The 25,788-nt window shown below is 46.2% G+C and overlaps 2 protein-coding genes across 2 annotated transcripts in view; one reads left to right on the plus strand and one right to left on the minus strand.

Annotated features, from left to right (window-relative positions):
- Positions 1 to 23,915, minus strand: part of LOC107218955 (MOXD1 homolog 2) — a 97,074-nt gene extending 73,159 nt beyond the window's left edge. Inside the window, exon 1 of the mRNA XM_046736932.1 lies at positions 23,181 to 23,915. The gene's annotated coding sequence lies outside the window, so the exon portion shown is untranslated. The remainder of the gene's footprint in view (positions 1 to 23,180) is intronic.
- Positions 1,831 to 5,606, plus strand: LOC124293923. The gene is made up of 3 exons (XM_046736933.1): positions 1,831 to 2,005; positions 2,396 to 3,662; positions 5,474 to 5,606. The coding sequence occupies exons 1-2, from the start codon at positions 1,873 to 1,875 to the stop codon at positions 3,655 to 3,657; spliced, it is 1,395 nt and encodes a 464-aa protein (XP_046592889.1). The 5' UTR covers positions 1,831 to 1,872; the 3' UTR covers positions 3,658 to 3,662; positions 5,474 to 5,606.
- Positions 23,916 to 25,788: the final 1,873 nt, after the last annotated feature.

The following is a 25,788-nucleotide window of genomic DNA, read 5'->3' on the forward strand; positions in this document are numbered from 1 at the left end:
GAGTTACATACGTGATCTGATAAAACGGTGGAATTCAGCTGGCAAACGACGAATTGTCCGATACCTGGAGCTCAGCTACCCGTAAGAGGTCCGCCCCTTCATCAGGGGTACGTATTTGGGTGAAACAGAACTAGGGTGATCTCTAGGTGTGGCGAAGGCACCAATGTACCCGTATAACTATACCCGCAACGAAGACCCCCGTCATCGTGGCTGCGTCGAAGCTGTTGTCCAGGCAGGAGGAAGCTCTCGAAGAGTGTAGGTGGCATCCGATATACGCGCGTCACACACGTACGGGGTCCTTAACGAAGCCATTGTTCCGTAGCACCACAGGCGGTCGAATTCCCTCGAAATGGCATAATTGTCTCGTTATTAGAGTTCGCCTATAATCGGCAGAACAAACTGGGACGGTAATGGGTCCCCGCAAATTACTTACGGGAATCGTGTCCGTCCTCCCACCACCGGGCATACAAACCGCCGTTGAGGTCATCCGCATCGTAAACCTCGGTAGGAAGTGCGGCACGACTGAAACTGAACGAGCGAACCGCATGCAAGTTCCAAAGAAACGCGAAAACACTGTAACGACTCCTGAATAATGCTCGCTCGGCTTGCACTTCTGGTGCGCACCGATACAACCTACGTAACTTTATGCGAGTTTCCGTGATTGTGTACGAAACTGTGCGCATAGCGCGCGAAATAAATATGTATAATAGTCGAGACTTCGCGCAAGAGAAACCGGGCGGTGGGTCATTGCCTCCGGTCTCTGTCTACCTGTGCTTTTTTCACGCTGGCATTGAGCTGCGCGGATTCCAATCGATATAACAAACAATTCAGTGCCGAGGTGAAAAAGAGAATAATCCATGCACGTGGCTCTGATCTTTGCGTTCGACTCAATATTTACTGCAAGTCTACAGTTACGATTATCTCTGAGTTTGCAATTTTTTTTTTTCTTTTTTTCATCTCTCGAACGATCCAATAATTGAGGGAAATCATGGTCATTGTAGTAAGTTGAGACGGTTAAGGTCTTCACTCGTAACGATACGCATTCGGCGAGATAGATCCGTTCAACGTCTAATTAGAAAAGGAATCATAGTTGGCTGTGCATATTGCAGATAAATGCACGAACGGTGCACCGCAAATCCATGTCTGTTTCGACCCGAGAGCTGGTACAAGTGCGAGAACGAACGAAAGGCTGACGGGTTAAAATAATTCATCATTCTTCACCGCGGCGCGGGAATGGAAGCAGGAGGAAGCTGGAGTTGAGGTAGAGAGATATTTTTTACTCCATAGAGATAAGAAGGCGAGCCACAGACAGAGTAGGTCGCATCACCTTGAAAATATCCAACCGTTTTGTCTTCCCGACTTTTCCTGTTCTTCCTTCGTGAATCTTTAAAGAAGAACGGATGATGATGATGACGGTGCTTGAAATGGACGTTGTTACGCCTGAGCCGTGCGCGCCATTTTAGGAATACCGTTTCACAACCTCCACGGGGCATATAGTTGACGATGCTGTCGTAGAGTTATTGTTCAATGGCACATCCGCGGTTGGGAGAAGAATCTTTAATTCCGACCCTAAGTCATTTTGCTCCGAAGAGATGATTGGAGGGGCGCAGAAAAAAAAATTTGTTGGTCCCAGAAGGCGTTCCATAAATCGTTGGGCATGCGGAGGTTTGTTCACGGTTTATTGTATTTCGCGCCTCTTCCTCTAGATCATCTTGTAGTACCCCCACTCCACGCCAGTGTTACCACATGTTTACAGTAAAACTAGAAACTTTTGGTCTCCTCCGTTGGTCTATCTGTCTGGACTATCATTCTTCATCTTTGTGCCGGTGAAACCACATGTGCCTTTTATAGGTTTTTTACAAATTGTTAATCATGGACAAGAAAAGATACCGAGGTTATTCAGACGAGGAAGAAGACAAGGAGAATCGAATGGAGAAGCGACTGAGGCGACTGGAGGATGCGATTTTGGAAATACGAGACAATAAGCGTCACAAGAAGAGACGTCGTAAGTTTATGTTTCCTTTATGTTCCAGAATATTCGATAGGATGCATCGGCATGCCTCTGGCCTATATGGCAGAGATTGGCGTTCGACGGTCACTCGTTTAGGCACTAACCTATATCGAGGAGTTATTACTCAGACCGGGCAAATGTTTCGAGGCCACCCGTGTAGGCTCTAACCTACACGGAGGAGAGTTTCTCAAGGCGCATGACTCGAGGCACCCTATAGGCCCTAACCTATAAAGGGGAGTTGAACTCGGCCAAAACATGCCCGACGTCATTGCTAAACGTTCTAACCAGGGGGCAGAAAACAATAAATGAAAACCTATAGGTTCAGACGCATACCTGACAACCACGGAATAACGTCGTCATTATTGTTTTTACTTTCGTTGATAGGACGTCACCGAAGCTCAAGGTCCTCATCGGCAGAGGCCAATTGGCGACGGCGTAGCAGAGGAAAAAGCAGAGGAAGAAGCCAATTTCGAAGAAGCTCTTCGAAAGGATCCAGCGTGTATGACGAATCGATACAGCGAGAACTCTCTTACAGCCCTTCAGAGCAATTTGTCGATCAGACCGCTGCGCAGGTTGGGAGCTTGTCAAGCTCATCCGCAGAGGGACAAGTGGTCCATCATACTGCTACGCAGGCAGTTTTGGGACAAGATCCTCCTGCGATAAACAAAATAACCCAACAGACTGTCACGGTTACACAGTCAGGGGCTCCGCAGAGGTCCAGCGCAGCTGACTTGCTGGTCCAGCAGACTGCGCAGAGTTCTGTTGTGACAGAACCAGTGATTCAGGCTAGCGCTCTACACCTGAATCCTTCTCAGAGTCACAGCGTAGCTGGCGAGGAAACACTGTCAACCCAGGCAGCGATCTGTGAGGGTTCACTCGACCCCGCGATCCTAGAGATCTTAGGGAGACGCTTCTTGGAGGATCGAGTTCTGGCAGAAGCAATTCCTAAGGACTTAGTTGTTCGTTTGGAAGAAATCCTAAAGACGGGTTTGCCCACAGAGGACAGAGTCTCTCTCATAAAAAAGCACCCTCCGCCGTCCAATTGCGTCATCATCGATCCACCGAGAGTCAATCCCGAGGTTCAGGCGTCTTTACATGGGTCGGTTGTAAAGAGAGACGAGAGGATTCACGCAAAGCAGTCGAAGATCACGGCGTGTCTCGCCGCAATCGTAAAGGTTTTCTCGAAAGTTCTAGAGGGCGGAGCTGAAAAATTACTCATTCTCGAGCTATTGGGCGACGCTTCGAGACTGTTAGCTGACCTCCTCCACGACGAGTCGATCATAAGGAAAAGCCTGATCCTCGCGAACTTAAACGTGTCGTGTAAGGAGACCTTGAACGCTACTGTCCCAGATGAATGGCTGTTCGGACAACAATTGGAGGAGAAATTAAAGGCGGCGAAAGCACTTGAGAGCTCGCGCAAGGAGCTGAAAGCTCCTCAAAAGCCACAGGGACAGAAGAATTCAAAAAACTCGACAGCCCCGCCGCGTCGTCCTCAGAACAACCAGAGATTTGCTACGACGTCAGGCGGGAGAAAGGAGCCGAGGAATCAAGGATATTCGTCATTCCGCCGAGACAACCACAAGAACGGGACCAACTGGAAAATCAATCAGAAGTCCGAGCGGAGCAACAACCGGAAGCGTTATTAGAACCAGTAAGTTCGACTGTCGGAAGACTTAGATTCTTTAGACAAGAATGGGAACAGCTAACGCGTAACCCGTTAATATTATCGTGGATAGAGGGCTACAAGATACCCTTTGAGTCTCAGCCATGTCAGTCTACCTTTCCGAGGGGAATCTTCGATTCCAAAAAAGAAAGGGGGGCGATGGCCGATATAGTAGCGAAGCTGCAACGGAAGGGTGCTATTCGCCAGTGCGACAGCACTCACGGCGAATTTCTTTCTGGCATTTTCCGGGTACCGAAGCCGGATGGTGGTTCTCGATTTATTCTGAATCTAAAGCAGTTGAATGAGTTCATTCAGACGGAACACTTCAAATTGGAAGATCGAAAGACCGTTATAAATCTCTTGAGCAGGGGTTGTTTTATGGCAAAAATTGACTTGAAAGATGCCTATTACTCGATTTCAATTGCTGAATCTAACCGAAAATTTTTAAGATTTCAATTCGAGGGTCAGCTTTATGAGTTTACGTGTATGCCCTTCGGGCTCGCCACAGCGCCATATGTTTTTACTAAACTGCTAAAGCCTGTAATGACCGATCTGAGGCGACAAGGGTATTTTTCGGTCATCTACATCGACGACCTTTTGCTCGTCGGTAGGTCTTTTGAGGAATGTCAAGCGAACGTTCGAGTCACGTGCTCGCGTTTGCAGAAATTGGGATTTACAATTAATGACGAAAAATGTCAGCTAATTCCAACAAACAAATGTAAATATATCGGGTTTTGGTTTGATTCGCTAAGTATGACTATCGAGCTTCCAAGGGAGAAAAGATTAAGAGTCAAACAATGGGTTTTAAAATATAGCCGTATTCAACGTTGTAAAATTCGCGAGTTTTCAGAATTTGTCGGTAGCGTTGTCTCGTGTTGTCCAGCGGTTAGATATGGCCTGGGTCACACAAAGGCATTCGAGAGAGCACGATACCTTGCCTTGGAGCAAAATAAGGGAAATTACGACGGTTATATGACCTTGTCTCAGGATCTTCATCCGGATCTGAAATGGTGGGACAGAGTTATCCTCTCCACAAAAAATTCAATTAAAGCTCCTCAATATTGTCGGGAAATCTTTACCGACGCGTCGTTATCAGGTTGGGGCGTTGCTTGTGGAAGCGAGAGATCTCACGGATTCTGGAGTAAAGAAGAAAGGGAAAATCATATTAATATACTAGAACTCAAGACGGCTCTTTTCGGGTTGAAATGTTTCGCCGATAACTTGAGAAACTGCGATATCCTCTTGCGGGTGGATAACACCACAGCTGTGGCGTATATTAATAGAATGGGTGGCGTCCGTTTTAAAGAATTAAACCGTCTAGCTCGTTCGTTATGGGACTGGTGTGAGACAAGGGGAATTTGGGTCTTCGCGTCCTTTATTAGTACGAAGGAGAATACGGAGGCGGATTTCGAATCACGTCGGCTTGAACCCGAAACCGAATTCGAGCTGTCAAACGCAGCGTTTCATTCGATAGTCCAGAAATTCGGGAGACCCGAGATCGATCTTTTTGCGAGTCGAATAAATTCGAAATGTAAAAAATATGTCTCTTGGCTACGCGACCCGAACTGTACAGCCGTAGATGCTTTTACTATATCGTGGGAAACGATTTTTTTCTACGCATTTCCACCATTTATAGTCATTCCGCGAGTCCTGAGAAAAATTAGAGACGAAAACGCAACGGGTATTCTTGTAGTCCCTGACTGGCCAGGACAAGCTTGGTATCCACTCTTTCGGGCCCTCTGTGTTAGTGAGCCGCTGATTTTTAAGCCTAACTCGAAATTATTACTTTCCGCGAACAGGGAACCTCATCCGTTATGGCAGCAGACTACCCTGGTGGCCGCAATATTATCAGGAAAGCCTTCGAGATAAGGAACGTCCCCGAGGAATCCTTCGAGTTGATGCTGGCCTCGCTCCGCAATTCATCGATGAAGCAATACGACGGCGCGTTGAGGAAATGGTGGTCTTTTTGCTCAGACAGGAACGTCAGCCCTTTCGATAATTCGATTGAAAACGTGTTGATATTACTAACCAACGAATATAACAAGGGAGCATCTTACGGATCCCTAAATTGTTTAAGATCGGCGTTAGCCTTAATTTTGGGACCTCACGTGGGGCAAGACCCTAGAGTAAAAAGACTGTTTAAGGGAGTGTCTGAGTTGCGTCCTCCGAAACCCAAGTACGACGAAAGGTGGGACCCTAAGATTGTCCTGGATTATGCGGCCAGTCTAATGCCTAACGAAGAGATCTCGCTCAATAACCTCTCGCTAAAAGTTGTCACCCTACTCGCACTAGTCACGGGTCAACGAATGCAGACTCTTTCATTAATTAAGATACCGAATATTCAGAACCTGGGTGAAAAGATACAGATTAAAGTTCCGGATAAAGTAAAGACTTCGGGGCCCAACAGAAGACAACCTTTGCTAAATGTACCATTCTACGAGAAAGATAATAGTATATGCGCTGCAACAGCTTTGGTGGCATATCTTAAGCGGACACAGGATCTCAGGGGCGCCGAACAAGCATTATTTGTTGCAATCAAGAAACCATACGGGGCGGTTTCAGCCCAGACTTTGAGTCGGTGGGTGAAAAGTATGTTAGAACAGAGTGGCGTGGACACAAATATTTTTTCGGCGCATAGCACTCGACATGCTTCGACGTCGGCGGCGGATAAGAAAGGAGTAAATATAGACTGCATAAGGAAAGCGGCAGGTTGGACCTCAGCCTCTCAGACCTTTGCGAGATTCTATAACTTACCTGTGTGTAACGATAAGGACGCTTTTGCCAAAGCAGTTTTAGATAAATAAGAAGTTTTCATTTGTTCGAATAGCTATTTTTTGTTTTGGTTGTAGTTGTACTACACTTTTGGGTTGTTTGTTACTTGAGAATATATTCATGTTCAACAATTCACCGTGTTTTGGTGCCGTAATGATCTTTAAACATCTACAAGATGATCTAGAGGAAGAGGCGCGAAATACAATTGAATGATTAAACGAACTTACCTGTAAGTGAAGTTCTATCATAATTGTATGTAGCGCCTCTTCCGAATAGATCAGTCCCACCCATAGGTAACCCAACTCTGTGTACACAGAGGTAAACCCAAAATATTACGGCAAATACTTTGAAGAAATGATAGTCCAGACAGATAGACCAACGGAGGAGACCAAAAGTTTCTAGTTTTACTGTAAACATGTGGTAACACTGGCGTGGAGTGGGGGTACTACAAGATGATCTATTCGGAAGAGGCGCTACATACAATTATGATAGAACTTCACTTACAGGTAAGTTCGTTTAATCATTCAATTATATTGTATCGTCGATGAAACGTGAGGCGTGCAACGTTGTATTTATCGCCCCGCTTCCTCCGGAGAACCATGGCTGCGAAACCCCCCTGAGGGCCGGAACCGGAGTAACATCCCCTGAAATCATCCTCCCGTGCAGCTCCGACCGCGGGAAAATCCACTGCGGTAGCTTGTAATTTGCGGAAATGTCGTTTTGGGACGTTACCCACCGTATGTATTTAATTACAACAAAAGCGGTCGGAACAGAGTGCGAGGAATAAACTCGGATAGCCCCTCCACACTTTCCCTGCTTCCTAATACGAAATGCAAAAATACCTAAAAATTCCTCTCTCTAACTCGTGCTTGGGATGATAAGAGTATCAATTTTTTCAGGCCTTCGATCTGTTGACGCCTTGAATCGATCGGTTTTTAATGGAATTCAAATCAGAATATGAAAAATAATGCATGGATCACGATGGTGCGACAAAAAAATACCACGTACGATATTGGGAATCAGATTTGAATATGATTCTTTTTCAAAACGGGACCGACGTACAAATCTGATGCGTTTCTCGTAATTGGACGGTTCGAAATCTTTGGCAAACAAGAGTTTCTCTTTTCGTTTGTTGTTTTTTTTTTCTATTTTTTCCCGATATCGAACAAATTGCCGCGAATCTCACGCGGAGATGATTGCCATGCGTGGGGTGGATGGACGCGGCATACACATGCAGGAAGGTGGAAGGTAGGTAGGTGCATAAGGCGTACGTGCGCGTATCAATTTACGAATTTACAAAGGCATATACATATACGGGAACGTGAATTGGCGAGAGCGGGCGAAGAAGGGTAGGGTAGGGGAGGTTAGGAGAGGGGAGGGGAAGCCGTAAGTGGCGTTGTTCATTACAAATACCTACCACAGCCGACACCTACGCCCGGTGCAGCAACATCAGCAGCATCAGCAACGGCATCATCGACGGGTTCCCGGGGTGGCCGAAGGGTCCGAATGCATGGAGTAGCAACAACGGCAACAACGCGGCGAAGATCAGCAGTGGCGTTGTGCTAGCGACCGACAATCTTTGGTCCATCGCCCAGTCTTTATGATTATGCTTTACGATCCGGTGGTTATTTGCGCGGCGTCTCGACGCAACACGTAAGGCGCCGCGTCCGAGAGACTCCAGCGATTATTTACGACGCAAAGTGTAATGGGATGTCGGGGATTAATGAACGTTGAAAATAAGGTACCCCTCCACCTCCTCCGCCCCTTTGTTTTCCTACGTGGAGAGGATCGCCCGATGGCCGTGACTTTATGAAAAACTCATCAGCTCGCGAACCTTCCAACCAACCAGCGAACCGAACCCACTCTTGCATCCCCTCGTTCGTTCATCGTCGCGGCTTCGTTTTTGCGTGATATTTGGAAGGCAAAACAGCCGTCTAATTCCGAACTTGACATTTTTTTTTGCCTGTTTCACAATTTTTCTTCTTTTTATTTCCTTCTCTCGCGAGGGTCCGGAGGATGCGGATAAACATCCGAAGGGTTCGCGAGGGTGCGAAACGCACAGAGAAAGAAACGAGTGATACCATCCACGCGTGAAGAGGACTTCCGGTCACCGGTATAACCTTTTTATGTATGAACCCTCCACCTCCTTCTCCCGAAACTCCGAAAACGGAATTACGCACTCACGTCGTCGTTGTCATGTATTCTATCTCTTCCTTTCTACGTTTCTTATTTTTTTTTTCTTTTTTTCTGCCAACTCTGTACCTCCCTTACCCAACCTCAAATCCTTTAGAGAGCTGACCCTCGATCGCTCGTCGAGATAAGCCAGTACGAAAAGAATTATTGTTAAAAGTTTCTGGATCAAGTGGTCGCAGAAAGGACTTGAAAACAATATGAGTCTGACTTAAAGAAAGGCGAATTTCATCATTTATTAGGTATACGTTGGGCTATAATAGATCATGAGTTTAATTAACATATCTTAGGATACAAAAATAAATCGACTACATCCACTGCCATGCTTTTTGCGGGGCGCGAACTTTCGCCACAGCAGATGCTGATTCGTCGGTGAATATCGGCGATTACCGACGAGTCTTTGGATAGACAGGCAAAAAAAGTTAAATAAGGTAGTGAGAAACGAGTATGCTCGGAAGTGGACAATCCTTCGGTTGATTCTCACACCCGATCACCGTATACTTCAAAAAATGATTCCTAAGAATCCTTTTTCCTTCAAATTGTATCTCTTTCACATACTAGTTGGACAGACATACAACGAACGGATGAAAATATTTTGAAACATTAAACCTCGGACGATCCAATTGCAAGACCAATCATCGTAAAAAATGTTTATAATATTTTTTTTTCTCAACACATCGACCCACGGAGGTAAAATAAATGTATATGGTATTCCTTACTTCGCCTTGCTTCCCCTTTATCGCAATATTATTGCCGGGACCTCACGGACCCCTGTATAATTAGGCGAAAATATCGGGGATGTTTCGCGGCGGGAGACTCGAGCCGGTAACCCGCGAGTATGAGGTTTTTCGGTCGGGAGAGTGGCGAAGGATTGGAAGAGCCGGAGCGGCGCGGCGGTTTCCTTCCTCCCACCACGCGCCATTACCCGGGGTTAAAAATGCCCCATAAATCACATTAGGATGAGAAATGCTCGGGCGCTATCTGCATACCCTTCGCGGAGATACCGTACACGCTGCTTCTCGAGAGACTTGGCGATCGTGTTCAACGGAAAACGTCCTGCAGCAGGCGGCAAGGCTCCTCGTTCTCCCCCGTGTATATAAACGCGAACGCCGCTAAAGGAGGGCAGCGATGCATGCATGATCTTCGCGCCGGAACAGCTCGGTATCCTTCCTTTCCTTAATTACGTTTTTTTTTCGCAGTCTGCACCCATTACGCCTTTTCCCATTAAGTTCGTCAAGTTAAGCAGCGACGTGACGCCCAGCGCCGCAACCCCGAGAGGACCTCTTTCGCCAGGACTTCAAGGATCCTCCCCGCCAGCCGTCTCGCCTCGAGCTAGCAGTTTCTTCGTCTTCTTTTTCTTCTTCTTCTTCCTCTTCCTCGTCCACGTCGCCTTTGTTTTCTTATTCTCTTTTTTTCCTCTCCCGCCGCCACCGCTATGAAACTTAATTATATTTTATCGCAGCTTTGTCACGCTTATTTAAATTTAAATCGTTCTTCTCGCAATCCTCGACGACGACGACGACGACGACTCGTAACGTCTTGGAGGAGCACAAGACGGCCGCGAGAATCTCTTACATAACCAAAGGCCCACCCGCACCTCGCGTCGAATTTCCACAGCTTCTTTGCAGGGCGCTTCAACTCGATTCAGCCGCTCGCCGAAATAGCGAAACTCCACGGCGTAGCAAAAAGGAAAGCAATCAGGATATTAATGAACAACCGCGAATTGCACTCGTGGAAAAAAATCGCCACTGCAATATTAATTTACGTTCGGAGCACAGTATTCCAAGCACTGTAGCAGATTTCCAGACACAAGACTATTTAATATTCATCCAAAGCTCGTCGACGCGGTATTTTCATCACACGAACAGATCCTTTCAAGAAACCCGCACCTCACAATTGTTAATTCATTCCCAAGCGAACCCGTTCGTATAATACGAAAGGTCATATAAATACACGGGGTGCGTTGAAGAGATAAGGTGGACTGCACGTACGATGCATGAATCCTACAGAGGGGGCTGGCTAGTGTCATCTCCTCGACGCGAAGGACGATGCCTTACGCTCTGTAAGGATAGCCAGGAATTTTCTAACCACGTACCAGCGTGATAATTGCTAGTCTGCGGACGCAGGGATGTCTGGTTCTCCCCCAGTGGAGGCCCCGAGATGATTATTAGCGGACAATGCCGCGCCTCGGCCAGGCCCAAAGCGGATTAGCATAAAGTCTGACGGTGTTTCAAAGTCTCTCAGAGTCCACTGCGATCCTGATCATTACCGGAGACAAAGGACGGGGTCGTCAAAAATTACCCAGATGTACCCACCTTGAGACGCACCGACGAGCCGTTTCAACTCGACCAACGTATTCGAGTGTGAGGATAAAAGCTTCTGGAGCTTACAGCTGTCTAATAGGAAGACTGTTCTGCGATTTGGAAAGGACTATTTTCTTGTGAGTTTGATGAAATTTTTATCGTTTTTACAAACCCAGCCATTATAGTCAACTAAAATTAAGTAACCGTTCCTCTTCTTTTTGTACATAATTTTGTAAGACCGTGCAGCGCCCGGTTTTTGATCAAATATTTTCAAGCTAACCGATTTTAGCAACTGATACTCTGGATGTATGAAGCCGTGAAATTTATTATAGATTGAAATCGGTTGCAAGCTGGTTTTTGGTAATTTTTTAAAACTATTGCAAAAGTCATCAAATTTTTAGTAACAATATTAGTTCGAAAACGATTTTTTTCAAAATTGATTGTTCGATAGAAACGATTTTGTGACACATCTAAAAATGTTCAGAGTACTCGGACACCTTCCGAGGGTCAGTCGACTAAATCGTGAGGTCCGAATCAGTCTCTGCATCCCGAAGCCTTCACCCGTCACGGAGCTAGGTCCGGAATATCAAGCCGGTCTGTGCGGGTCGTAAATAGTCCCGAAGGGTAACCGGAGATGGATGAAAAACACGTGGTGCTTCGAGCGAATCCATGCGAGATCCGAGGCCGTTCTGGAACGTCGCCGGTAGGTAATAAGTTTAATTTGGCTATGAGCCCATGACGGGACCGGAAGTCTCGACAGGCCGCCCGAGCCGAGCGTCTCCACCCGCCGCTAAGCCGAAGCTTCCGTGGTAACGTCGCGTACACCGATGGCGGGTCGGACAGCTGCTGGATACGCGGCGAAAGCCGGAGGATAAAGAGGTGTGTGAACGGCGAAGAGGGATGAAGGAAGAAGGGCCGAGTCCCGTCGCGATATCCTGGACGACCCACGCCCGATGTCTCGTATTGACGCATTGCCCGTCGACCGGGGCACGAGCAGATTATACACGTGCCAACAGATGCGCGACTCGTTACCGCCGTCGCGACGTACCCTCAGGACTCTTCGGCCACTCGGTTGATCCATACTCGGTGTCCAGCCTTCGGCCCACGCCCATAACTACAACGTGGGTTGAACCCTGCTGCCTTCTAGTCCCGCGACCGGCAACGATCCCCTCTCAAAGGCGTTGTTTATGATCTTGAGAATATTCGTCGGATGGAACATATATATATCTACACACGGCGAGTACGCGATCGAACCGAAATCGGTGAAAATTCAGTCTCGTATTGATTGTAGAACAGTCCGGAATCGCGATGGGTAGTTTTCGAAACAGTTTTGAGCGATACTGCTTCTCAAAGGACGGCGAAACTTGCGTTATTATCGTGACCAGCGATTGAAAATATCGCACTAATTTTCGGTTATTCCAAGTCACCGGACACCCCAGTACTGATAAAATTTGTCACGGGTACTTGAACCAGGGACGAAATTGATTGTGCAGAAAAACTCGAACCCGACAAAATTGTGTCACTGCCGTGTGTCAAGCACACCGCTCATACGTAATTCACACAGAAATGTGCCTGGGTGGAATTCCTAGGTATAAGGTAGAGGAAAAAAGTTTCCAATCAAATGTTAACTACCGGTCCAATTACCGATCACAATCAAACGCCATCGCACAGTGAGGAGCGAGAGTTTCTTTCTGGCTCGACGAAATCGAGCTCCTGAATTGGCGCGAAGAAGGAAACCGTCGCTCACCCCGCTCCATTCACCAGCAGAAGCGATAAGGTTCACCGAGCGGAACGGGGTTTTCGGAATTATCATGGCAGCTCAGCTCTCTGGCTCGAGGCGACGTGGGGATCCTCTGAAAATCAGATATTAAGTAAGGCGGGTAGAAGCCGATGGCTGCCGCCTTCCTCCCCATCGTCCGCAAACAATCAATTTATACCGTACCTACGGTGGTGTGCTGCGGAAGGGCGCGAGTCTATTCGCGCGGAGAGATTTCTGAAATTCGTTTTTCCTCCGAGGCGTGTGCCTTTGCGGGGTTTATAAATTCGCGTCGCGGGTTGAACGAGGAGGTCGACGAGGTCTCGCACACGCTCCCGAGCTTAAAAGGACTCCAGGCGAGTCGCTCTTCCGTCTGACGAAGTGCACCTACGCGTTAATCGTCGCGGTGCGCATGTCTGAAGAGCCGTGGCAGGAATTCCCCTACGAAAAGCTCGCCAGACTGCTTGCGCTGTGGCGCAACTCGCCCCCTTTGCATCGCAAACATTCGTCAAGAGAAGCTTGGGCGTCGCGACGCTGCGTTGGATACGCAGAAAGAAGTGGAAGCGGCGGGAGAAGCTCTCGAAGCTCGCGACGAGACGAGACGAGGGGAAAGAGGGAAAGGACTCGTCGTCACCTAGTCGCATATGTTGCCCGTTAAACGCCGCTCACCCTTATTGAGTGATAATGCCGGTGTGCTCTCGCTCTTTCGAGGGCTAAAGAAAATAGCTCACTCCGTCGTTTCGCTCGTGATAAGTTGTATAAGCGCGGCTTGCGGGCAACGCGTCGTCACAAAGTTTCTGACCATGTGTTTACCAAGCGCGAGCTAGCTGGGGGACCAATTATTCTCTTCCTGTTTGAATTTACGCTCAACCGTGATGTGTATCGCGTATAACGGCTGTGCTTAACTGGCAAAAAGCATCCGAGGTTGTAAAAACTAGTGAAAAATTAAGGAGAATTACTGACAAAGGTCACCGACACTACTCGAGATTACTCCGAAACTTTTTCCACCACACAGCAGCCACTTTGGCTTGACTTGATTGTGAGTCAGCGTTAACCCGCCATTTCGGCGTCAACCTCAAACTCCAGATTACATCTCCCTGAATCTAATTGTACGTTGAACGCAAATCAATTATCGTACCTTGATTCGCTCGGTCTCAAGTGGAGATACTATTGTTCGTCGCCCATAACGTTCGAAAGTACATTTAAATGAATCGAAAACATTTCTCGATCTTTTGTCAACGAGAGTACATGCGTGCTAATCGCAAAGTGATTTGCCCCTGCATCACAAGCTACGATACAAAGAACGTATTGTGTACAAAAGGTATTTCGGACTTCTTACGTTTAAATATTGAGAGCCACTACAGCTGCAGGTAAAATGGAGCAGCAAACGCTGAGTGAAAAATCCCAAGTACCCTTTTTACCTTCGATTAGCGGGAGCCCTGGTTGATTGGATACTCAGCACTCCTTTTTCGCGGATATTTCGCTTCGGTCAAGAATCGTTACCGCTGATCTCGTTCAGAATGCTCCAACCAACCTGCACGCCGAGAGTATTCTCATTCCCTTTTACCCGGAAATTGCCTCAATGGAAAGAGATCAAAATACAACCAGAGAAATGCCGCTAAAAAAATTGTCCCTGGTACCACAGACTCTACTCTCAACCATGAATACGCGAACCAGGATATCTGCAGCTGAATGAAGCTACGGCACAGAAACTAATTAGAAGCGTGTATTTCATTCACTGTTTAACCGACGTATACGTACCGCTCCTTCCTAAATGAACGAGCCTTTCACGCTGGCGGTTGTCGAGTCTTCGAGTAACGTATTAGGCTGTGTGACGAACGGTCTAGAGAAAACAGGCCAATGTACGCGAGAGTCACAGTGTGTATATCACCAGGATAATTATATTATTCCAGGTCTGGTATGGTCTGGTATGGTCTCGGTGTGGATGCTGTATATTTATAGACGCTGCAGCGTTATTGCTTGTGGTGTGTAAGCCGGCGAAGGCAGTCACTGAATTGCCTGCGGTGCTGTCAACCGGTGCTCCGGGGTCTGTCGCCCCTAAATAGCGCCCCTCGACGCCCCCGAGACTGGATACCGGGCCAACCTCGTCGATGCCGCTGCGTCTGATGGTGATAATAACGTACAGGGTACGTGCCGTTAGACGCACGCCTACGCCGTGTAACCTTTGTTCATCCGCGTTTTTTGCATCGGTAGAAAATAGTAATCCAAGATAACCTTCGAATTCGAGGAGGAAGAGCCGCCGAAGAAGAAGCCACACCACGCTTAGAGAGGGGATAGAATTTCTGTGGATTGGTTTATATCAACCGAATTTCCCCCAGATTCCGCTGTCACTTGGCAGCTGTTTACCACCGTATTTTAAACCTACTACTGAGACTGTACATACGTCTGTGAGATATTCTCAGCTGCAAATTTAGCCAGAAGAAAGGAACTTGGATTTCGGTCATTCGTGTTGTACCTTTAAAGATTGAAGGAAATGAGGAAAACAATGGCACGCGTATTCAGAAATTTAATTGCTCACTAAAGAAATGAATTACAATTGAATTTATATGGTTATAACTTTCAATTATGAAACTAAATTGAATAGAAGGAGCCAGAGACGAAAGAATGGCTCGCAAAAGAAACTCGAGAGTTCCGAGTCGAATGTAAAGAAGACGCAATTAAAATGTTCGAATCAAGGAGAGACGAGGGGTGGTGGCGCGAGTCTGTCCCGAGGCGTCTGCGACCCCCGAAAAGTGGCGAGTAGTAGGCACTGATATTGGTTAATTTAAGCGGAAATGACGTTTCGAATTTTCTTCACCCCCGACCATTAACGCCCCCCGGTTGTAGAAGCTACAGAGGACGCGACGACTGTCGAATCAAATGACAGTTATACTGCGGACGGGCGACTTTAATGCCTCGTCGCCCTTTCAAATTACCCCTCTGGTGTGTCTCGGACCGTCATATCGTCCATCGAATTCTATTCGTTGTAATTCATAAGTATACATATACGGACAACCAAATTACAGATCACACTCGTCCCTCGACCAACGCCCTCTTCGCTCGCTGTTCCTGCGGGGTCCACCAGCTCTCGCACATATTCGACGCGAGGTCGTCACCGGCAACGCCACCCTTCAGCCCTTCCCTTTTCCGCATTATATCCAACATCCGTGACCCCATGGACGCCGATTAATTTCTCCTGGACCCACGCCTCGATGAAGATTACAATCATGGCTGGATCAAAGCCCAGGTATAGGTATATAACAATTTTTCAAATATCATACCTTGCCAAAAACGAGAAACCGGTCAGTTCCATAGAAGAAAAAAAAAGAAATAAATTTAAAAAAAAAAAAATCTATCGCGAGGGCTAATTATACGTTTTCACTTTATATCAAGCGAGTAGAAAAATTAAATTCACCATGTGGAATTTAACAAAATTCATGTGTGGTGCTTTTGAGTCGAGTTTTCAATACAATTATGTACTTTTCAATTTTTAAACAGTTTCACCGACGTTATGCCCCTTTACAATCACGATTCTTGTACATCACTGCATTTAACATTCCAACCCCGTGTGTATTTCCCACCTTCGATTCGTACGACAAACACAAGACACCGTGATCCGGTACCGACACACGTTCCAAGACCGGACACGATCGGATGACACCTGGTAAACGATCCGAGCCGAGGCCACGTGACATCGGTGAGGCAGGCTCGAATTCTAATTCACAGGAAATGCGCCGATGTCGTTACATCCTATGCACTTCAAAGGCAATGCGACGCTACATGTGTTCAACGGGTGGAGGAAGAAGATGCCTGTTTTTCTTATCTAGCTGTCTAGTTATACCTTTACGTATATGCTTCTTATTTTTACGTCGGAGGGAACGGCCCGTCTTCTCGGACGAGCTTGAGCTTATCAGATCGACGTGAAATTCTATAAATAATTCACACAAAATAAGGCTCGACAACGTTAACGTTACACCGCGTTGTTCCGTTGATAACTAATCGATCGAAAGCCGAAGAAGGAAAGTAACGGCTTAGTCCTGATGACGAGACCGAAGCTAGCGACCGGAAATAAAAATTTTGTCAGATACCTTGAACGCCCAATGCTGAAGATGAAACTGAACTGCCTTTTTCTACTTCCAAAATGATTAACACGTTTGGCTGGTAACCCTGGCGGCTAGCTTCAGCTTCATGCTCTGATGCCAAATAAGAAAACTGGTACCGGGTAACGCGTCTCTTTTTCACGGTAAGAATAATGCTCGTCAACAATATTACACATAATAATTTCATCCGGTGTAAAAGCTGTATATAGCAACAACGACTATGTGCGTTTCATAAGAAACGGGGTCAACTTGCAATTGAAAGAAGAAAAAAAGGATTTCGGAGAACAGCGTAACAAGGTTAGACCCGAAGCTTGAAAGCTCCGGGCCGTGTCGCGTAGCTTCCTTTCTCGAAGCCATGGTACATCGAAAATTTTTGGGCGTAGGGTGTACGGGTTGGTTAAAACGAGTTCGTAAAAGCGGTCGGAGTAATAATTCAAAAAAGAATACATAATCCAGGGATCCAGCGCAACAAGAAGGTGGATAAAATTCCTCTCGCCTTGCGGTGGCGTCGGTGTTGAAATGTTCGGCGATAACAAACACCGTAGATACATAGAATAATATACAGAGCCAAGGGGTTCAGGCTCGCCGGACGACGGCGGAGGTTCAGTTTAGATATATTTCTAGGATTTATGACTACTGCACGGCGCTGGAAAGCAGAGAGAGGAAAAGTCGGAATAACAACAACACGAGAAGAAGGAGTAGCCGGGACCGTTTGGCAAGGAAAGGTGGAGGGGATGAAGACGCGTGGCTGTAAAATAAAGCATACGTGAGCGCGTTGCGGGAGCGGAAGGGGACTTTCCTTATTTTTCATTCATTTCCTCTCCTTTTTTTCTCCATCTTTCAGCTTTCCTCTCACTTTCGCACCCCAGGCTCAACGCGAAATAAATACGTTCGGCAACCACGTCAACGAGGCCAAAGTTTCGCTTTCTCTCCGCGACGACGGGAGGGAAAGATAAATAAAACGATTAGGGTGACACCTAAGCGATAATAATAAGGTTCCGGCGAAGGACCAATTCTATTTGGTGTTGTAATATGCGGTAGATCAACAAACGGTTCTTCCCATACAATGATCGCCGTACGCCTACGTCGTCCGACCCAAAATGAACGTAACACATCTACGGTGTATTAACCTGTCGTTTCCGCCCCGTTAAATTTCACCTTCAGTAAAATTGAAGTCGCTCTCTGATGCTTGTTTTCCGCCCTCCCTTTTTCCCTCTTTTTCTTCGTACAAGAATCGAGTGGGTACCTACTCCTCGTACAATTGATTGACCTAGTGCCTCGGGAGTTTTTTGACAAATTCATACGTACGCAAATTTGGGGTGAATTATCGGCGCGTGTTTGAATACTTCGGAATCAGAATTTGAGCATGCGAATAATAAATTATTCTAATTTAGTATTCAACGTTGAGGAATAATTAGGGGTTGGATTTTTCGATGGTTAAAATTATGAAAACTTCGTTATTGCGTGTTCCCTTTTTTTGACGATGAGATATATCGACTGTGTATCGTTGAAAACTTTAGGAAACTGAACCGGTAAAGCGTGTGCAAAATTCAAATCAATTTATGAATCGTGTTACATAATTTCACCCCCAAAAATTTGAAGTCTACAACACTAGTTATTTCCAACAGTTCGGGCACTCCGGGGCTTAATCGAATCACAAGTTATCAAATTACCGGGTCCGTAACAGAGACATGCAATTATTTCCAGGATGAGAACGGCTTTGAATTCAGGTCCGAGCCTAGCCAATAACAACCCTTCGATAATTATTTTAATTTTCCAGACCCACTGCATTGTCAGGCGGGTTATAGCAGCGTCCACAAAACGTATGCAAAGTGACGCCAATCAACGTGCAAATTAATATTATTTCTCGTCAAATCCTGATAATTCGCATTAGTGATATACGCCTGCAACCCCCGCGAGGGAGAGATTCGACGTGCTCCGCCTCGGCGTCCAATCAGTTCCAATTAAATTCGAAATCGTGTAATTATTATAGCGTTACAATTCCCGTTCGCCGCTTCTCCCCTACTCGATATTTTTCTCACATATCCTACGTTTCGCAATATTCGAACCGAATAAGCCCTCGACTTTTTTGCAAACTTGTTCAAATTCTCATCTCACAATTATCGTCACTACCGACGCAAGCAGCTGAAACGTACCTACCTGACTTCTCAGTTATCCAATTTGGCAGGTAGTTCGATACAGGATCGAGTATCTAATAAGGCAGTGTTATTCATTTTCGTAAGTTGCGTTTTCGGCAAAAAATTGTTACTTCGTAACTTTAGGACTGTCTGAAATTTAGTAAAATATATACTGAATAAAAAATACTCGTACTTTGCAATCTCAACTGCTCCTAAATTATTCTTAATTTTCGAAATAGTGATTTGACGGCGATATTTCGGTATATTAACTTCAACGTCATCTTCTATCTAAATGTATAAATTTTGTTATGAAATCACTGCATTTGCCGACAGCTAATAATTCGAATTCCGAAATACGATTCTTTTACTACTAGGCTGCGTTAAAACATCGATTTTTTTTTTCTGCACGATTCATCTCACGCTCGTCCACGAATGTATCGCTACTGTTCAGTAGGAACAAGTACTTTCGATTTGTTTCTTGTTCCATCGCGGAGAACACGCTGATTCTTTGCTCGAGGCGAACGAAGTTGTTTCGTGCCGGGTGGCCATTGAATCGGGCAAGCAGACGAAGGGACAGATCGCGGGAACGAGAAAGGGAGCGTATACAATTTAGGATAAATAATACGTAAGCATAAGGAAGGAGCAGCATAGAGTTTTCTCCTGGGATTCTCGGGGCGTCTCTCTATTTAATGGAAGCGTTGTGACAGATGTCGCTCGGTTATACAAGTATATATTATGAGAAAAGAGCCGAAGCGTCGGAAGTTGAAAATTGAATGATTCTTGTCGTGCGACTCAGCAGCGCGAGTGCCGGGCGGAAGAAACGAGGAACGTCGAGCGTTACGGAAAGTCAGAATGTCGGAGAAGGAGGTTGAAAGGATAGAAAATATTCTTTGGCTCGTTTGAATGGAGCGTTTTGCAGGACCGGTGCATACAAAACGCCGCCGTCATTTTCATGCGAAAACGCGGGCCCGCAAAAAAGCAACCAACCAGACTGACAAGAGAGGAGAGAGGAAGAAAGCTTCGGGGTATCCTTAAAGAGGATAGCCGAAGACGATGAAAGATGCTCGTGAATCTGGACCACTCCCGGCTCTCCGGCTTCGTTCCATCCGAGCCGAAATTTTTCTCCACTTTGCGAGGAGAGAACCTGCAACAGCTATTCCTCGACTAATGGATATCGCATCCGCGTTGATCCAAACTGCGGAGAGCGGATTTTGCGACGGGTATAAGAAGAGAGAAAGATGGCTCGACGTCCCAGCTCTCGTCGCCGGGTAATTTTCCTCTCCTCCACCGAGCCCTGGTTTATTTCCCATTTCTTCCTGCTTATAACTTTGATTGTGTATTCCCAACTCGGGTTGGGGAAATGTGAAGGAAAAACAGGAGGAAAAAAAAAAAAAAAAACGCGAAAGAGGGAAAACTTGGAGAGGCGAAAAGAAAGAAGAAAAGAACGAACGCTTCGCAGTTTTCGTCCGATTTACAGACACGTGCAACTCCTCCGAGAAATAGAGAGTGAGTGAGAGAGAGAGAAAGAGAGAGAGAGAGAGAGAGAGAGAGAGAGAGAGAGAGAGAGAGAGAGAGAGAGAGAGAGAGAGAGAGAGAGAGAGAGAGAGAGAGAGAGAGAGAGAGAGAGAGAGAGAGAGAGAGAGAGAGAGAGAGAGAGAGAGAGAGAGAGAAAAAGAGGGTCGGAGAGGGAGTGAAATTCTCTCCGGCGTCGTCGAGGAGAGGGGCAGACGCTTACGCTTATATAGTTCACCTGGACTTTTCTTATTTCCGTAAGCAACACGACAATGCTTTTAATTTCGTTTTGTTGTTCCCAGGGAGCAGCCTTGTGTTCGGGGGCGGAGCTGCCGAGGACGTCGACGACAAGGCGAAGAACTTCTTTGTGTTTTCCAGGATCTCCGCAACTTTGCCCTCGGTAAAAGAGGCTCTCTTCACTCCCCGCGCAATAATCGAGCGTCGCACAATGACCGCGGCCAGCACTGCTGCAGATTCGCAGAGTCGTGTGCCAGCATTCTTATTCTTCTTCTTCTTTTTCTCATCTCTTAATTGAACTGACTACTTTTTTCCAGAAATACGTCAGCGTAGAAGCAGTCGGGATTTTACATCTCACCCAAGCCACGAAACTCGACGGTTTCCTCCACATTTTGACGCATAAAGCTGGCGTGTAAGACTCGCACAGAGATCCGAACTTGGAAATTCCAGCTTACAGTTTTATTCAAATTTTACAGGAACCAAGAATCCGTGCGAGGTATACGAATAAGAGGACAGAGAGAAAGGAAGAAGAAAGAGAGAGGAAGGAAAGAAAGAGAGACGAAGGAACGGAACCACAAAACTATTAAGCAGCATGCCGTTGTGAAGATCAGGGACGACTAAGGCAGCAGTCGGCTTCCGGATCCTCCGGCCGGGAGGAATCAAAATTAATACCACTACGCCCAAATCCAATCACTCACTACTATTCAACTCGTATTCAACGTAACGGCCAAATTTTCGGTTGCAATCGTCACGTCGGAGGCTGCATTTTTGCACATACCGTCGAACCTGGAGAGATTTGCTGTCTTTCTTCAACCACGGCTTGTAGGACCAGGAGACGATTTTCACAACGAAAACATTCGAGTACTTTCCCTCTCACTCTTTCTTTTTCTCGACGGAACACAATCTCAATTATCTACGGGTTAACCCAAGACGAGCTGGCGCTTTGCAACTATCCTCGTCGACCAACGAACGTGATTGTCAACAATAATATTAATCACTTGAACAAACAATTCGACGACTCGCACAGCTTGCAAAATTTTTGCCTGCGACTAAATTACGATTTCAAATTAATACAAATATCGACGCCTCTTGCAAAAAGTAGCATGTTGTGGTTTTTATCGCGAAAACTAACACATTTTAATACAGATTAGTAAGAGACTGATTACGTCATCTGCAATAAGTTACAATAATTGTTACACTCTTGTAGAAAGATTACGCATAGTTTAGGTAAGGGCTATTCGATGTAAATATAACAAGACCGATTGATTTATATCGATAATAAAGCTGGATCAAATGAAATATCTGTAAAGAACCTGTAATAATAATAATTTCGAGGATATTAATAAGTTTACTTTGACGGGAAAAAACGCACTTCTGCATCCGCAAATTGACTTTCATTTCGTCTACCGTACACCGCACAAATCTTCAGAAAATCGTTATTGCAATAATCGAGACATGATTGTTTTCGCGGAGGTAACCGACACGTGCTAATTTTCGCTGCAAGACCTAAAACGTGCTAGTTTCGCAGTGAAAGCCAAACCATGCTAGTTTTCGTAAGAAATCTGAAACATGCTACTTTTCGTAAGAGGCGTCGATATATAAATGCGTTGCATGTTAATAGAATACCACCGTTCCAAGATGGTAATAAATTTAGTTCCGACGGTTAACAACCTCCAACGCTTCGGTCATCACTTTTCCCTATTTGTGGTCTTATTTTATCTAAATCTCATCACGTAATATAGAATCTATATTTATAGAAGTAAAATAAATAAAATAAAGTGAGTATCAAGAAATTCTAACAAATTTTTCACAAGTACTACTACGAGCGACAAAAATCGGAACCAAAGACAATTGGCCAAACGAATTAACGCCTGAAATCCTCGACACGATTAGTACCTATTTAGCTGAAAAAACTAATTCCGTTTCTTTCGTCAGGCAGCATCAGTAGCTCGGATCTGAATCTACGTGACCTGAGTTTGAATTTTTACGCATTGGAATTGAAACACCCTCGTCGTCGTCGGCAGTTGTCTCTGGTATCGGAAACGAGGATATAAAGTACGGATTTGTACGAAGACAGATCAGCTCGACGCGCAATCCAAGAAAAATATCGAACACCGATTCACACGGCTGGATTAATGACAGGCTTATTCTCAACTTCCCCCGAACGTATCAAGAGTCTCGCAATCGGTCGAGTCTCGCGCTCGGGTATCAGAGAGGACCGAGAGAAAATGCGATTGAAGAACTAGTCAAAGGGATGAACGTGTCGTAAAAGGTTTCCTCCTTCTGGTGTTGCCGAAGGTGAAGGGGGACGATTGTTTACACAAGGCTTTTAGTGCACCACCTATAATCGTATACGCAATGTGGGCGAACACACGCGTATCACGGTCAAAGCGCGCCGCTGGAAGGCCTTCTTTCAGATCGAGATGAACCTTCCGGATCCTCCGGCTCCCCTCCGTCTCAAAGTATAACCAATTTCAGTCCGGGATGGAAAAACTTACCACTTGCTCGACGGAGATTCCTTTCAAGTCTGCCGCCCGTTTTATGATATCGCGTTTGTGTGCAGTCCGGTAATGGGTTGCGTCTCTGCCTTAGAGAAGACTCTCCCTCTCTTCCTGCGCCTTCTTCAGCACACACAAATACCGAAAAACACGTCACACCACCGAAGAGGCTCGACACTCAAATCAGACGCATTCGATCGCCGTCAGCGACACCTCGAATCGTGCCTACGAAACCGTTTCGAACTTAAGAAAATCGGCGCGCACTGTGAGATCGGCTCTGCAGCGAACCCGACACGGGAGTTTAGTCGACGTTGACAAGCCTCCGTTCGTCACCTCGCTCTCTTTCCGACTACGTAACCGGTAAATCGGAACAATCACAATAATCCAAAAACGTCACTGATCGTGTTGCCACTCGTTGTCGTGATCCTCTGTAACTAAGGGTAGGAATCGAACCGAGTACCGAGTCACTATTCGCCCTGCTCCAAACGGACGGAGATTCTGGCTTTGTATCTCTACCGTATTGTTTACTTTTTTTCTTCCCTTTGGAATTTGTCCCGTTCGATAACGATCCTTGGTCGGGGTAAACGTATCGCACTCTCAACTATGTTCGCAACAACTTTATATCAGTGTGACGTACGGTGAACGACGGCCGCGTCGTGCGATTAAAAGCTCGGAAGCGATCGCGAGAAGCCTACACCGCTCGCAACGGCTCTCGCCACTCTACTGAATACCGCGTTGCAAGCTGGGGCCGGGGCTCGACTGGCTGTGCTCGAGGTCCTCCCCTCCACTCGCCGTCTCGCCTCGACTCGGAGTCCCTCTTTCGGACCTTTTCGACAAAACCACCCCTGCCGGATCTCCCTCTTGGTCGACCCTCGCCGCACCCTTCGCTCCTTATCCAACCCCCCAGACGCTGCTGCACGGGACCAGGTATGCGGGCACACTCTTATTCCTGTGTCGTCGGTACGCTACTGCACTTTATTTGAAAGAACGACCCCACCTATCGCAGAAATCGACCCCCCCTCTGCCATCCGTCGGTCGCTATTTTTGCCGTTCGCTTGTAGTTCACGCTGCAGGCGGATTGTGGACCTTAAGCCATATTTTAGTGCCGATAGGAACTCGGTTAAATGAACTGACTTTATACGCGCTGTTGAACACGTTTATGAGGTGTGATTCCAGTTATACATACCGCGGTGGGTAGGTATACGAGTTCGTGCAAATTTAGCGGCACGCTGACAATCAGACAGAATTTCGAGTCGGTCGTATGAAAATTTCACAAACTGTCCACGGGATTGAAGTTGCAACGCCTACCCGTGATTTGTTTTTCGTTGTGAATCGAGGTGATACGTATATCCGCTTAAAATTCACGTTATAATTGCTGCAGGTGTACCGCTGTTCGTAAAATTTCGTCTTATAACTCGCCATTGAATTCATGCAAGCTCCTCGCACTCGGGGATAAAAAAATGTTTGCGAGACTGCACGATTAGTTTACGTTTCTGGTATTTGTTAAATTCTGTCAAAGCTACCGAAAACCGGGTCAAGTCCTTTTCGGCAGAATCTGCGAGCGTTGGCCTACGTGAATTGCGCATAAAGCTGGAAGGCGGGATGCCGTGCACGTCCGCGTGTATCTGCCAGAGGATTTTAATATATTTGTGTATCGATATGCGCGGCGTGTGCGGTTTCACTGTGCACATGCATCGTTGCACGGTTCAACGGTGTTCAGGTATCGCGAATTTTCCTCTCATGCCGCGAGGGCGCGATGACTCGGTCAATATCGCTAGGAATTTCTGGAGGAATTCGGAACGAGGCGAGCTGGCGTGCAGCGTGCAAATCGTACACGTCACTCGGACTGCGGTTTCGAGGATCGTGGATCGCGAATCGCCCGACACCTCGTCTCGACCCAGATCAAGAAGTTACGTATACCGCCGGATCTGGCTTGTCGAATTGTTCAATTAATGCGCACGGCTATGGTTGCCAAAGCTCCAGCCTCTGGCAAATATCGACATGGAAATATATACACGTGTAGGCACATGCGTGTTGAGCCTGTTACAAGAACAACTCTCACGACCGCTACCGGAAATACTCGCGGAAATGATTCAACCTACTTTGGTATTGTGTAATACGGGGTACCTACAGGAAACTGGATTTAGGTAATTTTTTGCTCAAGTAACTTTATGCTTCATACCCTATTTATAAGGGTTTGAATAACGAATGCCTCCTGGGATTCGCTTACATCTTGTTCCAGTGTAAGCCCAGAAATAAATTCATCCTCGACGTAACCGACGTGAGTAACGAACACGTAATACGTTAATTCTACCGACTAATTTACAAATTTGACTAAACCAAATTTTTGTAATACTTATCGAATCTCGTAAAAAAACTTTTTGAATCCGGAAAACAGCTAAAGAAACAGCTTTATTAAATTGAGAACTACATATCCGTTTATTATGCAACGCAATATCGTATTCCCTCGAAAAAACTTTTGCACCGCGCATCCGTAATAAATTGATTTTGTTCAACAAGCAAAAAACGTTCTCGAAGTTTAAAATGAATTAGATCTAGACGCACGAAATGTGCAAAGTCGACTGGTTGGGTAAAGGGCAAACTGAAA

Source organism: Neodiprion lecontei, chromosome 4 (genome assembly GCF_021901455.1).
Source record: "Neodiprion lecontei isolate iyNeoLeco1 chromosome 4, iyNeoLeco1.1, whole genome shotgun sequence".
NCBI classification, from domain to species: domain Eukaryota; kingdom Metazoa; phylum Arthropoda; class Insecta; order Hymenoptera; family Diprionidae; genus Neodiprion; species Neodiprion lecontei.

Bases quoted from the DNA above. Each gene is read 5' to 3' on its own strand.
- LOC124293923 (XM_046736933.1), top strand. From the start codon at position 1,873: ATGGACAAGAAAAGATACCGAGGTTATTCAGACGAGGAAGAAGACAAG. The intron at 2,006-2,395 runs GTAAGTTTATGT...TTTCGTTGATAG, and splicing joins GCGTCACAAGAAGAGACGTC to GACGTCACCGAAGCTCAAGG.